Here is a 15,607-nt window from a genome sequence, read left to right on the forward strand (position 1 = left end):
GAGACACCTTCCTCTTGTCCTCTGAAGTCAACCTACACATCCCAGACAGTATCCCGGTTCATCCTGGCCTCAGCACACCCTCTGAAGGAAATGTCCGTAATATCCAGTTCTCTCAGATCAAGTACCAAGTGTCAGCTCCAAACAGCACTCTCTGGGTGTCATCTGGCCCATCTCAGAGCTATGCTCGCGTGTGGTCTCTTCTGGACAGCAGGTGGTGCTGTAGGATCACTGCAGAGAGCAGTGCGCTGAGCAAAGCTGTTGTCAATGCCAGGGGCTTAGCAAGTAGACTAAGTTACACTCCCTCCATTTTAACATGAAAAGTGTAAGCTTGCTATCCCAAAGAAGGGAGCGTGTGTTGTTGCTGCTTATTGCTTCAGCAGTTGTGCTTTATTAAAGAGTAAACTAGAGCAAGTGTGTTTTTGCTGTAGTAACGTGGGGCCTGAGTCCCAAGGTTGGCATGCTGCTTGTGACTGCACCTCAGTCAGTGTAGGGCCTCAGCAGCTGCTGGGCTTACATCTGCCAGGTCCCAGACAGCTTGAGAGCCTCTGAAGCTAAGACATACACTCTCAGGTTAGCCCAGGATTTGTTCCACGGCTGCTTTCAGTAGTTGACAGATGAAGATTCAGGGAAGTAAATAAGTGAGCACTTGTGTATAAGCCTGGCCCATTGGAGGTGAAGCAGCCTTTGGTTGGGGTACTAGCTCTAGCTTGTGCTATAACCATGGTGATGCATGTACCTGTGTAGATTGTAGACTGCACAACTCCTTAAACAAGCATGGCATGAATGGCTGTAAAGCAGTTGATGGGTGTCTGGTTCTCCTTATACAGTCATTCTAAAGCCTCCTTATTGAGATTTGGTGAGATTTAAGTGAGTGTGTATAGGGTACATGTATAGGTACTTGTAGTATGGATGGGTGCCATTGAGGCACTCACAGTAGCATGTTCCCTGAGGAACTCCCTGCTCTAGCCCTACCTTGCCTAGTACCCTGACCCCGTCTAGACTCCTGCACTGCCCAGCCCTTGGTCATCTAAGCCAGTCTGCTGATAATCTAGTGTACCTCTGTAGGAGAGTTCCAACCCCTTGTCTACAGTGTTGGCTTTCCTCTTGATTTCCAGACTCAGACCCTGCTAGCTGTGTGCTCCTGTGGATCTGCAAACACCCAGATCCTGCTCCTTTGCCCTATGGTCTCCCTCTGTGTTCTCCTTTGCACTTTTCTTGGATTCCACACTCGTATCCAGGAAGCTATTGGCTGTGCTTCTGAGCATCATGGGATGCTTGCTTCTTGCATCTTAAACTGTTGTTCCTGAGTCGTGACTTGTGTTCCTGCATTAAGCCTCACCCCTAACTGCTCCCTCCCAGCCTCCAGCATTCTTAAAACAAGGTCAGAACCAGGTGGAAACTTGGTAACAGTCCCATGGTAGTCCCCTCTATTGAGTGACTGCCACTTTGCTTAGGAAGTCCCACATGCTGAGCCCGTAGACCCCTTCTTTCATCTCTGGTTGGCAGTTAGGCAGCCAGTACCTAGCTGCCCCTGGGCACTGCCTACGGAATATGAATGCTTGATGTTTATGGCCAGCTCCCTCACCAGCCTGAGGTCCATTTTCCTACTGTCTTATCAGAGTGGAGAAACCTTACCCCATGCTGACCACTCTAGGCATCTCTCCACTACCTGCAGGGCATGCTGTGTCATTTCGCTGTCTGATGCTCCCTGTGCATCCTTTTTGTCCTTGTTTGAACAAAGGTTTCAGGAAAGCAGCCATGCATTTTTGTCTCCTGATGTTTTTTTGAGTATCGAGGACATCCTGTTCTCCAATAAATATGAGTTAGATAAGGGGATATTTTTCTGGTTTTGTTATTAAATACTTCTGAGGCATTTTAATATTATATTGAAGAGGGGCTAGAGAGATGACTTAGTGGTTACAGAGGACCCAGTGCTGTCCCCAGCACTTATATGGTGGCTCACAACTATCCAGATCCAGGGTATTTGATATCTCCCTCTGACCTCCAAGGGCACCAAGTATACACACACACACACACACACACTCACTCACTCACTCACTCACTCACATGCACCTTAATATTTTTTCAAATATTATATTGAGGAATGTTACATTTTCTCACATTTTGGGTTTATGTAAATAACCGACTCAGGGTTTATAATTCGGTACCCCCCACTCTGTTTCTTTGAGACAGGTTTTTCTGTGCGTAGACCTGGCTATCCTGGATTTCACTCTGTAGACCAAGCTGGCCTCGAACTCAGAGATCCACCTGCCTCTGCCTCCTGAATGCTGGGACTAAAGGCGTGTATCAGCACACCTGGCTTGAAGTGTTTTTTAAATTTCACCCAGTTTGTGTGATTGTCAGGGAAGCCACTTCTGGCTCACTAGATTACTTCATTCTGCAGCATTTTTTTATTTTCATGAATCAGACTTTTGTTTTGATGTTTCTCTTAACTAATCCTAAAGATAGAAGAAATTGGAAGGCAAAAAAAAAAGAAGAAGAAAAAGAAGAGGAGGAGGAGGAGGAGGAGGAAGAGGAGGAGGAGGAGGAGGAGGAGGAGGAGGAGGAAGAGGAAGAGGAAGAGGAAGAGGAAGAAGAAGAAGAAGAAGAAGAAGAAGAAGAAGAAGAAGAAGAAGAAGAAGAAGAAGAAGAAGAAGAAGAAGAAGAAGAAGAAAATGGTATACACAGAGTTAGGACATGTATTCTTCACTGGAGACTATGGAATGACTCAATGTTAATTGGCGTGTTAACCACACCAGTGCCACCAAAGTTCTTCTTGGCCATATACCCCAGTTTCCAAAAGATCTCATGCCATGTTCTTTGTTAAACTGCTGCAATCAAAAATCACACTGACTCTCAAGAAGGCCAAGTCAACCATGGACCTGGGACGTTGGCTGTGCTCTGGTTTGTGCTGTCTGATGAGATCCAGATGGCTGCTGTAGAAGACAAGTGCACACAGCACCAGCTTTGCTCATTGTTGCCTGGATGCCAAGTCTCTGCTGTTAAATACAGCAAGGGACTCCATATAATTGAGTGGGGCCAAGCCTTTCCAGTTCCTTATTCCAATAACTGAGGGTCACTTACTTTCCTTTTAAGTGATTATCTTCTCTGTGGCTCTGTGGCTTGGTGCTCATCTCTGTAGCTGCTTTTGACTCTGTGGTGGGAGCTGTACCGTACACCTGATCTTGACTGTGGCTTTGGATGTCCAGTGGCTATTCAAGCACAGGCAAGTGGGTTTTTGTCCCAGTGACTTGTGACAAGAGACTATAGAGCCTGCCTCCTAGATTGGAGATGATGTGACCAGATGTTTTTCAAAACAGGTCATCTTCTCCCAAGACCAAGCATCCTGGGGGCACAGTAAAAACACAGCAAGGCAGAAAAGGAGTCCCCAACCCCAGCTCAGGAACCTCTGAGCTGTGACCAGCAGTCTTCGCAGCATGGTTCCCACAGGCTTGTTCTTAGAGGTGTGGGATAGGTCTAGATCACCCTGGGGCTGGTGTCCAAACCTATGAGGCCACCTGGCCCTCTGTGGTGCCTCTAGGCATCTCTTCTGCCTTATTCTTGGCAGCCCACTCATGCTGACTGCTTGGCAGGAGGCCTAGTGAGGTGGCAGGCCTGACACACAGCCCTCTTAGACTAACACTGGAGACATGTCAGTGTTGCTTCCAAAACTAGCCACTAATCTCTGTGAAAGGGTTTCTTTGTTTCCCATACATGGGGCAGCCTTAAAGGTGCTTCCCCTATACCCAGTCTTTCTTAGATGTACTATTGGTACCCAAAGGAGGATTGTCCTCTGTTCCCAAGTGTCCAGGTCTCCAAGACTCTGTGGTGGGAGCTGTACCGTACACCTGGTCTTGACTGTGGCTTTGGATGTCCAGTGGCTATTCAAGCACAGGCAAGTGGATTTTTGTCCCGGTGACTTGTGACAAGAGACTATGGAGCCTGCCTCCTAGATTGGAGATGATAAAAGTATAAAAGTATAAAAGGTGTTAAAGCTGAATAATTGCTTATAAGTATTGGACTTGGCTCTGACTGCTCTTGCCTACTAATAACCCCTCTTTATATCTGTGGAGCATCTATCTGCCTCCAGTCATGGATTGATAATGTTTGGGAAAATTGCTTCTGGGGTGAGCATGCATAGACTTTTCCTTGCCATTTCTAATTAATATAGTATGACAAGCATTCATATAGCATTTGTGTTGTACTGGGTATGAAAAGTACTTGTGGGGTGACAAAGTCTGTGGGAAGATGAGTGCACAGGTCATGCAGATTCTGTGCCAATTATGTCAGGGACCTGAACTTCTACACATCTCGTATGGGGGCAGGTATCTTGGATCCATTCCTTGATGATACTGAGCTCCAATAGCCCTCGAGTGATGGGTGGGAAGAGGCTGTACTGAAGTCAGAGCCCAGGTGAGTGGGTTCCAGGCTGGGTTCCTCTGTCAGTGACACTAAACCATGTGCTAAGGTGGTTTTGCAGGATCTAATCAGGAAGGGAAGGTGTGACAAGGAGGGCTCTGTCATCCTAGCTGGGCTTTGGAGAATCAACTCTATGGTAACCCCTGTTGGTCTGGTCCCCAACAGTCCAGGGTGTAGGAACAGGGCCGGCATCTGCCTGCCTGAGCTGATTACTACAGCGCCCTCTCAGGAGCTGAGCTCTGTGTCCTCTGGTGTCTAATCTTCCCCTGGAAGCATGCTTCTTTCCTCTGCTGCCCTCCTCAGGCCTGGCCCGAGAGCCCGCAGCCTTTCTTCTCTGCCAGCTTTCCATCATTCCTTTTCTCTGCTTTATAGCCATGACTGCACCAGCCCTGTCTCTTCACATCCTACCAATTCACTGTAGGATACAAATGTGAATTCTGTATGTCTCTCAGGACAAGTTCTAAAGTATTGCTTAAGCTGGAAGAGCCCTTTCAAATTAGGCCCTGCTTGCCACCTATGACACTAACTCACCATTGTACCACCACAGGGCACTGCAGGTTCAGTCTCACCTCCCCAAGGGCTCTTGGTTCTTGCCTTTCTTAGCAGATACTTCCAGACACCCCACACCCATCTTAAAGGTGTCTCCTGAGGCATTCCTGCCTGCTGTGATGAGAGCGTAGATCATGTATAAAGTTAAGACTTCACCATGCATATACATGAGCCGTTGTCATCTGCCAGCATCAGGGCATCTCCAGGACAGCTGCTGCCTCCCTGGGCCTATTGTCTGCTGCACCATCCCTGCCCTGAACCTGATGTAGCAGGGTGGAGGTTTGAGATAAGAGTACAGTCAGACCAACATATCTTGCCTAGATTTTAAAAAAATTAAATCAATGTATTAATGAAACAGTGTTTCTGTTCTCTGACAAATATGCCTTCAGAATGGAAAGAACATGTGGAAAGATGGGTTTTTATGACTGAAAGTTGACAAAATATCAGAGACGCCTGAATGAAGTTGTAACTACATGTGTGTGGGCATTCTGTGGTAAGCTCATTCATGTTGGAACGAATAGCAAATCAAGATATGATGTTTTGTTGATAATAGTAACCTTAAGAAATGTTGGCAGCTAGGCTATAACCTATTTCTATACATATTAAGATAAAAATAAGTGCAGCAGAGACATACAGCTGTGTCTTTCTGTCTGGCCCTTTACAGAAGAAGCATGTGAAGTCTTGATCTAAAGGATTAAAAAATTAAAGTGTATAATTGAAAGTATACACAATTTGCACATATTTCTTGCTGGGCAGAGTAGTGTCCTAGGCTAGGCTGGCTCTGTGTGTTAGTCCTCTAGGCATGATGAAAAACATAGAGGTCAGTGTCTTCCCCAATCCTTCAGCACTGATCATCAGTGCCCATGCCCTACACTCTTGAAGGAACCAGGTCAGCACTGGTCCCAAACACATGAATGAAGAGAGGAGGGGATACCTGAGAGACCATGAGTGAAGGTCATCTTGTCCCAGGGACTCTCTTGGGCCAGCCTCACCATTCACTGGCATGTTTATGACTTTTCTCATCTCCCATCTTCACCCTGTCTGCATTGTGGTTTGTAGCAGCCCATTTTTAGTTTTCTTTTTTCTCCTGCTCTTTTATTTTACAAACTACTCCCTTATTGATATTCATTTTTATTTTATTTATTTCATTTATATTATTTTATTTATTTTATTCATAATTAGGAAGTTTTGTTGAAGCAGGACTTTGATATTTGTTGTAAGAGACTTTCCCCAGAAATGTTTGCAGCCACTACACTTCTTTCTACCCAGTGTTTTGTGCTGGAATTGTAGGGTTAACTGTCACATGTCACTTTCTGGGGGATGTGCAAGGAAATCATTGTGCATTTGGGTCCCATTCAGCCCAGTTCTGCCTAGTTCTGAGGCTTAATGAATGAGCCTGAGACAGAGGAGCAGTCAGTCACTCAAATCCTGCCGGCAGGGGTGGCTGTCGCCTCCATCTCAGCTTTGTACACTGAAACGACTCTCCGTGTTATTGCTGAGCGACCGAGGAACGCAGAATGAGCTTGGGACTAGCAGGGGCTGGCAGCCACTCATCAGTCCATATGGCATCGCTGGGCTTGGGGACTTTGACCCCGGGCACCTTCCTCAGCATCGTGGGGCGTCGGTATAAAAGGAGGCGCAAGAAGCGCTCTGAGAGGAAAGGTAAATTACTCGGACATATAGGTGGAGTTTGCATGCCACACGAAAGTGTCTTCTGGGGTGGACTGCCTTATGGCTCAGCCTTGCTGGTGCCAGCTGCTTCTCTGCTTCACTGTTAATTTTAGTGCCTCTTTTCAGCTGATACTTTATGGAATTATTAGGGCATGCCGACAAAGGAAGCTCTGAAAACATGTTTGTAAGTATGAGCAGAGGTTCTTTTAGCTTCTGTCTACAGGGTGCTTTTGCAAGGATGTTTGTGAGGCTGCGGAAGTTTGAAGCTTTAACATTACAAGACTTTCTGTAGAGAGGATTCATAACGACTGCCTTTTGCTGCCACTCTTCATTAGTGCCTTTTTGCCCTAAATTTGCTTATTATTCTGAGAGGGTAAGACCATAACTGTGGGAATATTTTCCTTCTGCAGAAGCAGAGGATAAATCTCCACAATCAGCACCGGGTTTATTTCAATACTTAGTTCCACTCAGTGTTTTAAGACTTTGAAATCCATAGTTTTTGGTTTTGTTTTTTTTTTTAAAAAAAAAACAGGATTCAAAAGTTGTCTATTACTATAAAATTTCAAATCATTGGCTTTTGGATGAAAAATATTTCACAAATGCTGCTCACAGTTACTGTCTTCATATAATTGGAAATATTAGAAAATGTCCCAAGGAAAAAATGCTTCTAGCCTAGAACAGCTGCCCGTGTTGTGAGACTCACTGCCCCTGCCTGTTTTCCTAGGCATTGCCTAGAGCTACCACCCCACAGGATTAGGGCATGGCCTGTTACCATGGCAGGCTCTGAAGCCAGCAATGATAATTCCTCAGGAAATAAAATGAGCTATTGTTTTTATAGGATGAAGAAGAAATTAATTTCAGAGCCAGCAGTCTTTATAGCTTGCTCAGTGTAATGAAGACTGACATACTTAATAGAATGGTGAGGCTTAAAGAATATCACGGTCCCTACATCCTCGTGGGCACTGTATCTGTGCCCTTGTGGTTGCTACTATATGTGTAGAACAAAGAGAGGCTCGAAAAAGCCCATTTAATCACCCACTTGCTCTCATCTTGAACGAATCCAGTCCTGCTGGCCTTTGTATTTTCAGTTAAGTTTTAAAAGGTTGGAAGTCATAGTGCCAGTCAGGCTCACAAAAGCAAAACTATGGGAAGCATTGACCCAATAGCCCAGTTTAGAAATGCCAGTTGTTCTGTAGACCCTCAGCGCAAACCACCTAGCTGGGAGAATGTTGGGGCATCCAAGCCTTATTCTGACCTCATTCTTTGGCCTCATTACGGTTCTAGCTCTGGGCACCCTCCTTAAGTCCCCTAGAGCTGTCTGCTGCAGGAAAAGTTTTGCTGTGAGGCTGCCTTCCTTAGGCTAGCATCTTAAAGAGCATAGTATCACAGGATAGCAACTAGACCTGGACCGTATGGGGACTTTGCTCCTGGTCGTACTTCTAAATAAGCTCATTGTCAGTTACTGAGCAGCGTGACTGCATGTGGTGGCAATTGCTCTTGGTGGTTTATAATATGTCTTTGAAACTAATAGAAACACCTCTAAAACAATGGAGGCTGTTAAGATAGTACATCCAGTTACACCAAAGTTATTTAAGATGGAAAGTGTGAGCTTTTGAAATACTTTAAGGGGCTACAGAGCATGTGTAATGAATTGTGCTTTTTCTAAGACTGGGATAATGCATGCCTTTTAAAATTTAGTTTTGTGTTGAAACTGCAGTATCAAGCCGCATGTTGAACTGTGACAATACAATTTCAGTGATATTTTCCCTCTCTCCTGCCTTTCCTAAGTGGCTGCTCTCCCCCAACCCCACCCAGACAAACATTGGTCAGCTATGTGCAGCTTAGAAGGAGCCACCAACATAGCAGAAAGTCCATGGGAAGGAAAGCTGTTTAGTCTTAGTGCTGACCAGGCAAATGCTGCTGGTCAAGGCCTGAGAGGAGCCTTTGGCATGGTCAGACTGTGGGCCACATTAGAGCCTATTCAGGGATCAGTCCCAAGCCACCATGTAGGTAGGTGACTGGTGGGGTGAGCTGAAATTCAGAGGTGTTCCTTCACTGTATTCCCCATCCCCACCCCTGCATTGTGTGAGTAAGATCCCATGTCTGTTCCCAGTCCTTCTGCTCTCCCAAGTGTGAGCGCATCTTTAGTCTGTTCCCAGTTCTATACATATATGAAGGCTGTTGTCAGATGTTTTGACCTGAGGCCAGCCTCTTCTGCCTTGTTTCCAGGGCTGAGATGTGAATGGGGTTGGGCTGTTGCGGCAGTGAGGCTTTAGCTCAGGAGAGAGACACACACACTCTGAGTACTGTTGGAAAATAGCCCTGAGACTCAGAGCAACCTTCCCTGCTCAGTGTCATGGGTGATCCCGAGCTTGTGCCATGGGTTAGTCTCAGCTTTAGTCTGTGCAGAGAGGTCACTTTGAAGATGAAGGCGAGTGCTGGGATGTAGGATGGAGTGGCCCTGGCCCATTTGCACACTTACCCACTCGTCCAACAAGTTCTCATAAGGAACTTCTGCATACTGGCATCAGAGATTTGGATATTCACAGCACAGACCTAGAACCAGGATTTCAGTAGTAAGAGTGCTGGTCCTGACTCTCAGGCCTGAGGTTTGCTCTGGAATGGATCATATGAACTAGGGAAGTGGTTTCTGTGACTTGTGCCTGTTATGCTGTTTGTACAGGTAGGAAGGACATTCACTAGGCTCTGGTGACAGTAGAAGACACTTAATCTGTGATGTCAGCTATGAGAGGGCCTCACGTGTAGAAAGTTGCTGCTGATTCCCTCCGAACAGCACCACTTGTGGGTAGGTAGCTCAGATTTTCTAGACTTGCTATGGCAGATATGGAGTGTGTCTCATTGCCTTTGTGCTGATGGCTTCGTGGCACAAGTGAGGACCTTGATGTCAGGACAAGGGCTCCTCTCAGAGAAGATGCATTCCGTGCAGCATCCTATTTTGGTCTAGCAGCTAAAGTCCTGAATCACACTTGGAAGGTGAATTCACACTTGGACTGTTACAGAAATTGGATCCAAAATAAATCCCAGCAATTCCAATTCCCAGTGTAAATGTTAATATTGAAAATACAGTTTTAGAAACATTTTTAGTGGCTTTGCTCCATTTAGTTGTCCCAATGGGAAGGAAAACTAATTAAATATAAAGCTGAATATTCTAGATTTTATATATCCAATATAAATTGCTAAAAAATTTCTGGATATAGTTTTAACTTATTATGTAGTTTAAAATTACATACTAAGTATTTTATACTCTGTTTCATCATTTGTTTATAGTAAATGTTCTTCCTAGAGAGAATGGCCTGGATTTGATTTTCTTAGTTAATTCATAGATGGAAGCCTGGTTTATTACCCCATTTTGAGTCATTATGTTCTTAAATATAAGCTCCATGTTACATGTGTGTCTGAAAGATAGCCAAAAACAAGTTGAGCTGTAACTTGAATGTATTTATTTAGGAACTGTTTTAGTTTTCCTGAGATAAACAGCCAGACTGTAGGGATCTTCAGGTCACCTGGCAGGCATTATCAGGCTGTGTCTGCTGACCACGGTTAACCCTGTCCAGGATTCTATCACTGTCAGTTTCCTGACTCGCCAAGAGCAGTCACTGACCAAAGACATGAAGGTAGGCTCTGTGTTGGTCTGGCTTCTTGCTGGAATGTGTTTCGAATTGGCAGGAGTACTCACTGTATGCAGGCCATACTGGCGCTCAGTCACAAGGGCCCACTCAATGTGGCCTTCACTGCCCTCATGAGGAAGGTGTATCACTGCTCAAGCCTGGTCAGATGACCTGCAGGCCTTAGCAAGACTCAGCCCAGCTGTTCTCCAGCATCCCCACCAACAGCCATCCTGTATAACTCAGGCTGTTATTGGTATCTGGTAGAGAGATATTTATGTCCCTCAGCAAAGGAGAGTAAAAGTACCTGAAACATACTGCTTAATCTTGATTGTGTCAAACAGCTGCTTTTTCCATTGATCCTTTCACCTTATAAACCCTTCCAGATAAAGGACCTCACTTTGCAACCGTACACTGCCAAGGATAGACTCAGTGCAAAGGAAGCAGACGTGGCTGAGGTGTCCTCTAAGGCACCTTGGTTCTGTGAGCATAGATGTGATCAGGAATGGGGGCACCCTTGTTAGGTACCCACCTTTGTGTACCCTGGGAAATACTTTGCTGTGTGCCGCAAACATAGAGATCAAAAGCTTTGTGGGGTTTATAGGCTGTTGTCAGGGCAGGTAGCTGCAGATGAGGCCAGCTATGTGTGAGAATCTGGGTCACCCAGAGGAAATGTTGACTCTGGGCTTTTGAGACCATCACTACCTACAGTTTCATCTTGACAACAAGCCTGTGTGGCACTTCCTGGGGAGGGAAGTCATGCATACAGATGACATGCTGAATAAGGAGGACATTGGGGCTCTAGTTCTCGTACTTGCGTCAGCATGGGGCCATTTACCCTGCTGCTACCTGACATTCTTGGTAAACTCAGCTGGCATTAGCCATACAGCCCCAGTTTAGATGTGTGTTTACTCAGTCACAGTGGCTAGTCCACAACTGGACAAATTGCTGTCTAGTTGGCACATTTCAGCAAAAATTTCAAGATAGAAATAATTGATAAAAGTAATGTTTCCTCTTTTGGTAAAGAATGGTGTGTGGCCATGTTAATGACTAGCCAATATTAGAAACAGCTAGCACCCAGGAGTTCCTTGGCCCTCCTGGCACCCTATGGGTTACTTTGAAGAAATAACTGTGGCTGTCATATGACAACGTAAAGCGTTGGGGGTCATGATTGTGGTGGTGCAGGCTAGAATGTACCTCTCTAACTAGCACAGCTATTGCCAGGAGGTGGATAGAGCTGGGAAGGGCGGAGCTCAGCCCTCCCCCGTGCCATCTTCACTGACCTATGTGTCATATGGGCTGATAGGAATAGATGGGTACTGGAAGAGAGTTAAGGAGATGAGGTTGCTTGACCCATGTGGGCTTTGGCTGTGGAAGGAAAACAGTCTACAAGTGATAGACCCACCATGCTTAGAATGGGAGTAGCACCTGGATGGGTTGATGATTGAAGTCTCTCTGAGCAGGTGTTTGACCTGGGCTTGTTTGGAGAGGAGGCAAAAACCCTGCAGTAATCCGGAGGAGAGCACTGCAGATCTGTGATTGGGAGAAATCACATCTAGTCTTCTAAGGGAAGCCAGTGTTTCTGAAAACCCACTGTAAAAAACCATTAAGTTATTGGCAGGAGATGCTTAAAGAGCAAAGAAAGGTGGACAGATCCAGAATGTCAGATGATGTAGCTTGTTAGAGACTGGCAGGTGGAAGCATGGTCAGGGGAGCAGGAAGAATGGTGTATTCCCACATTTTGGGGCAGAAAGAGGGTGCTTATTGAGTATTCATCAAAATGGCTCCCATCCTTGCTGGAATGAACCTGGTTTGTATCCAGCTAAAACGTAAGATGCCAGCACATTCCTGGTACTGATTGTGAGTAGGGAATGATACAGCAAAATAGGTCAGGGTTGCTCAGAGGCTTCATGGCAATTGTGAGGCAAGATGAATTTATTAAGTCAAGATGAGGGCCTCTAGCCTGGGACAAGAGCACAGTTAACAGAGACCCAGGAGGAGATGCTCATGTGGGCCATGGTGGAGCTTGCAGAGTGTGGGCCTGGGAGCCTGTGCTTCTTTCTAGTTTACAAAGAGACCACCCTGGCTACTGTGAGGGCAGAAGCAGGTGCCTGAAAAATCTGAGCTCAACTTGGAGATAACTGGTTGTGCAAGATATGGCATAAGAAGGAAAACCCTGAGTGGACTTATAGATGTTCTGCCTTAAGCATGCACTACATGTAATGCACTAACATGCATATGTATGTATGTTAGTGTTGGTGCAATTTCTACTTAAGTGAGCACTTTATTCAAGGTCCCATGGAGATTCCAGCCCTTCCCAGGACACTCCTTTCTCTGTGTTCTCTCCTGGACTTGCCTCTGCCAGGCTTTGTCCACTAGTAGCTGAGCACTGTACATGCAATTGGCATGTGACAGCCCCCCCCCCATGACTCTCCTGCTGCCTCTGTGTGAGTTTTGAATGATACTTTGTTTTTAGTGATATAGAGGGAACTAGACCCACACCCTGCAGTGTTGCTGCTTCCTATGATTTCTATTGTCTTGGTTGTTTGTCTCTATCCTTGCTAGGTGTCAGTAACCTGCACTGGGTCCTCCTGAGCTGATGCCTCTGGTAGTGCTCTCTGCGGCTGCTCTTAGGCTCTTTCTCTCCTGCTCCATGAGCTACTCTTATTAACATGATGAATGCTGTGCCTGGCTATCCCAATTGTAATTTCCCCACTTGCATTATACTGTAAAAGACATACTTGCTTAAATGCTGTGTCCAATTCCTTCTTTGCTGACACAACCTGCCTCCTCCCCCTTAATATGTACAGACTCTGCAGGAGTTAAACAAGTACCAGGATACATGGGTGGTTTTCTAGAAAGAAAAATACTTCCTTGAAAACAGTGTCAATTGCATATTTTTGGAAACCTTAGTGGTGTTATTTTGCTAGGTGATATCCAAAGCAAAATACCAGTCATGGCGTGCTTTGCATTTTTCTGACACACTTGATTAACTTAGTGAATTTCAGTTTGTTTCTTTTAGGTGGTATGAGACATTTGTATTTCAGGAACCATTTTAAATAATCAACTCTTCATTAGGTGTTTTGTTTTGTTGCAGTGGCTATAAACTTATCCTAGTATTGAGCCTATGTAATGACTCAACACAAATAACAAAACTCTTATTTTAAATGTTTGGTTCGTAGATATTTAAAATAAAACTGGGACTGGAGAGATGGCTCAGAGGTTAAGACCACTGGCTGCTTTTCCAGAGGTTCTGAGTTCAATTCCAGCAACCACATGGTGGCTCACAACCATTTGTAATAAAAATCTGCTGCCCTCTTCTGGCCTGTAGGGATATGTGCATACAGAACACTGAATTAATAAATAAATCATATATATATATACATATATATGTATATGTGTATATATAAATCATATATATGTGTATATATATACATACATATCAACAATAGTTGGGGCTAGAGAGATGGTTCAGCAGTTAAGAGCATTGTCTGCTCTTCCAAAGATCCTGAGTTCAATTCCCAGCAACCACATGGTGGCTCACAACCATCTGTAATGAGGTCTGGTGCCCTCTTCTGGCCTGCAGACATATACACAGGCAGAATATTGTATACATAATAAATAGAAAAAATTAAAAAATCAATAATAGTCATAAAGAACATGTAAAAGTACTCTTAAAATATATGTTTTCTTACCAGGCAGTGGTGATATAGGCCTTTGATCCCAGCACTCGAGAGGCAGAGGTAGGCAGATTTCTGAGTTCGAGGCCAGCCTGGTCTACAAGAGCTAGTTACAGGACAGGCTCCAAAGCTACAGAGAAGCCCTGTGTCAAAAAAAAAAAAAAAACCTATATTTTTTGAGGGAAAATGGAAATTGATTAAATCCATAATAATTATTAGTGAGCTTATTTATGCTTTCCACTTACCTTTTTTATGTGGCACATGCAGAGGCAAGATCCATGGTGAGTGTCTTCCTCCTCTATTACTCTCCACTGTATTTTTTTTGTAAGGTCACTCACTGAACCTGAAACTCATCAATTTGGCTAGGCTTAGCTTGGCAGCAAGCTCCACTCTTTCAGCACTGAAGTCAGTACACTGTCTGCTGCGCCCAGCTTTTTTCGAGGCAGGGTTTCTCTGTAGCTTTTGGAGCCAGTCCTGGAACTAGCTCTTGTAGACCAGGCTGGCTTCAAACTCACAGAGATCCTGCTGCCTCTGCCTCCCTAGTGCTGGGATTAAAGGTGTGAGCCACCACCCCCCGGCCTTGCACCCAACTTTTATGTGAGTGCTGGGGAACCAAACTTGGGACCTGACGTTTGTCTAGCAGAGTGTGATCTTTACCAACAGAAGTGTTCCCTAGCCCTCCTGTTTGCCAGTTATCTTTATCTGTAAATTTTTTAGTATACTTAGAAATAACATTTTCACTAGCTCAGTAGAAAAGATTCAGGTTCTGGTTCATTTTTGATATAAGCAAGTCATGCAGTCATGTTCTTTCTCTTGTAATCTAGAATATCTCTGTTAAAGGGAGAGAGTAGGAAGGCCTGCAGCCCACCACCATGGGGAGATGAGGGCTGCCTGGAAGGTTGATGTTAATGTAAGCCTTTGCTCTTTTGTTTTGCAACAGAAGAGTCTAAAAAGATACATAACAAGAATCACTTATTCCCACCTAATTTAATTTGTTTGATTCTCTTTCTCCTCAGGGCTTTTACAAATATATATATATATATATATATATATATATATATATATATATATATATGGATCATCTGAAAAAAATTTGAGGTGCAAATTTTTTCTTGGTTTTGTTGTTATTGTTTTGTTTTTGTTTTTTTCTTTAATGGACACAACGCTGAGATTCAATCACTACATAAGATACCTGGCTGTGAAAACAAGACAAAAAGGCCCCATGGGGCTGTGTCCCAAGCAGCTCCTCGGATGCCGATTTCAGACAGATCATCCTCCGTGTGGCTCTTTCTTCTCCTCTCTTTCCTCGAGAAGTTGATCCTGATGATTTCAGCCCATGCATTAAACAGGAAACAATAATAACTGTAGAATTCATATTTTTCTAAAGGGAACTTAAAAACTGCTGCTACATGTTATGTACAAAACTGGTTTACGCCACATGAACAGAATCACAAGTTTGGTTTTGGTACTTTTTGTTTCTCTTTGTACTCAGTTGTATAGAACTTCCAGATTCAGAATGAAAAGAAAGCTGTTCTGTATCAAACCATCTAAGCAATAAATGTTATATTTAAAAAGTGAAAAAAAAATATTGCCAATTTAATCACAGTATTGTTTGGTAAATGAGAAAGGACAGATGAATGTCCCATGTGTCAAGAGAAAGTT

General features: G+C 44.4%; 1 protein-coding gene across 4 annotated transcripts in view; it reads left to right on the forward strand.

Annotated features, from left to right (window-relative positions):
• Positions 1-15,607, forward strand: part of Adarb1 (adenosine deaminase RNA specific B1) — a 123,300-nt gene that overhangs the window by 63,290 nt on the left and 44,403 nt on the right. For 2 of the 4 annotated variants that reach the window (XM_075979867.1, XM_075979868.1), the window contains exon 1: positions 3,102-3,230. The exons of 1 other annotated variant lie outside the window; for it this stretch is intronic. In XM_075979867.1, the coding sequence (XP_075835982.1) occupies positions 3,202-3,230 (29 nt within the window). In that variant the 5' untranslated portion in view covers positions 3,102-3,201. Of the gene's footprint in view, positions 1-3,093; positions 3,231-15,607 lie in introns of those variants that run through there. One more of the 4 variants, XM_075979871.1, reaches the window with a different exon arrangement.

Source organism: Microtus pennsylvanicus, chromosome 7, assembly GCF_037038515.1.
Source record: "Microtus pennsylvanicus isolate mMicPen1 chromosome 7, mMicPen1.hap1, whole genome shotgun sequence".
NCBI lineage: Eukaryota > Metazoa > Chordata > Mammalia > Rodentia > Cricetidae > Microtus > Microtus pennsylvanicus.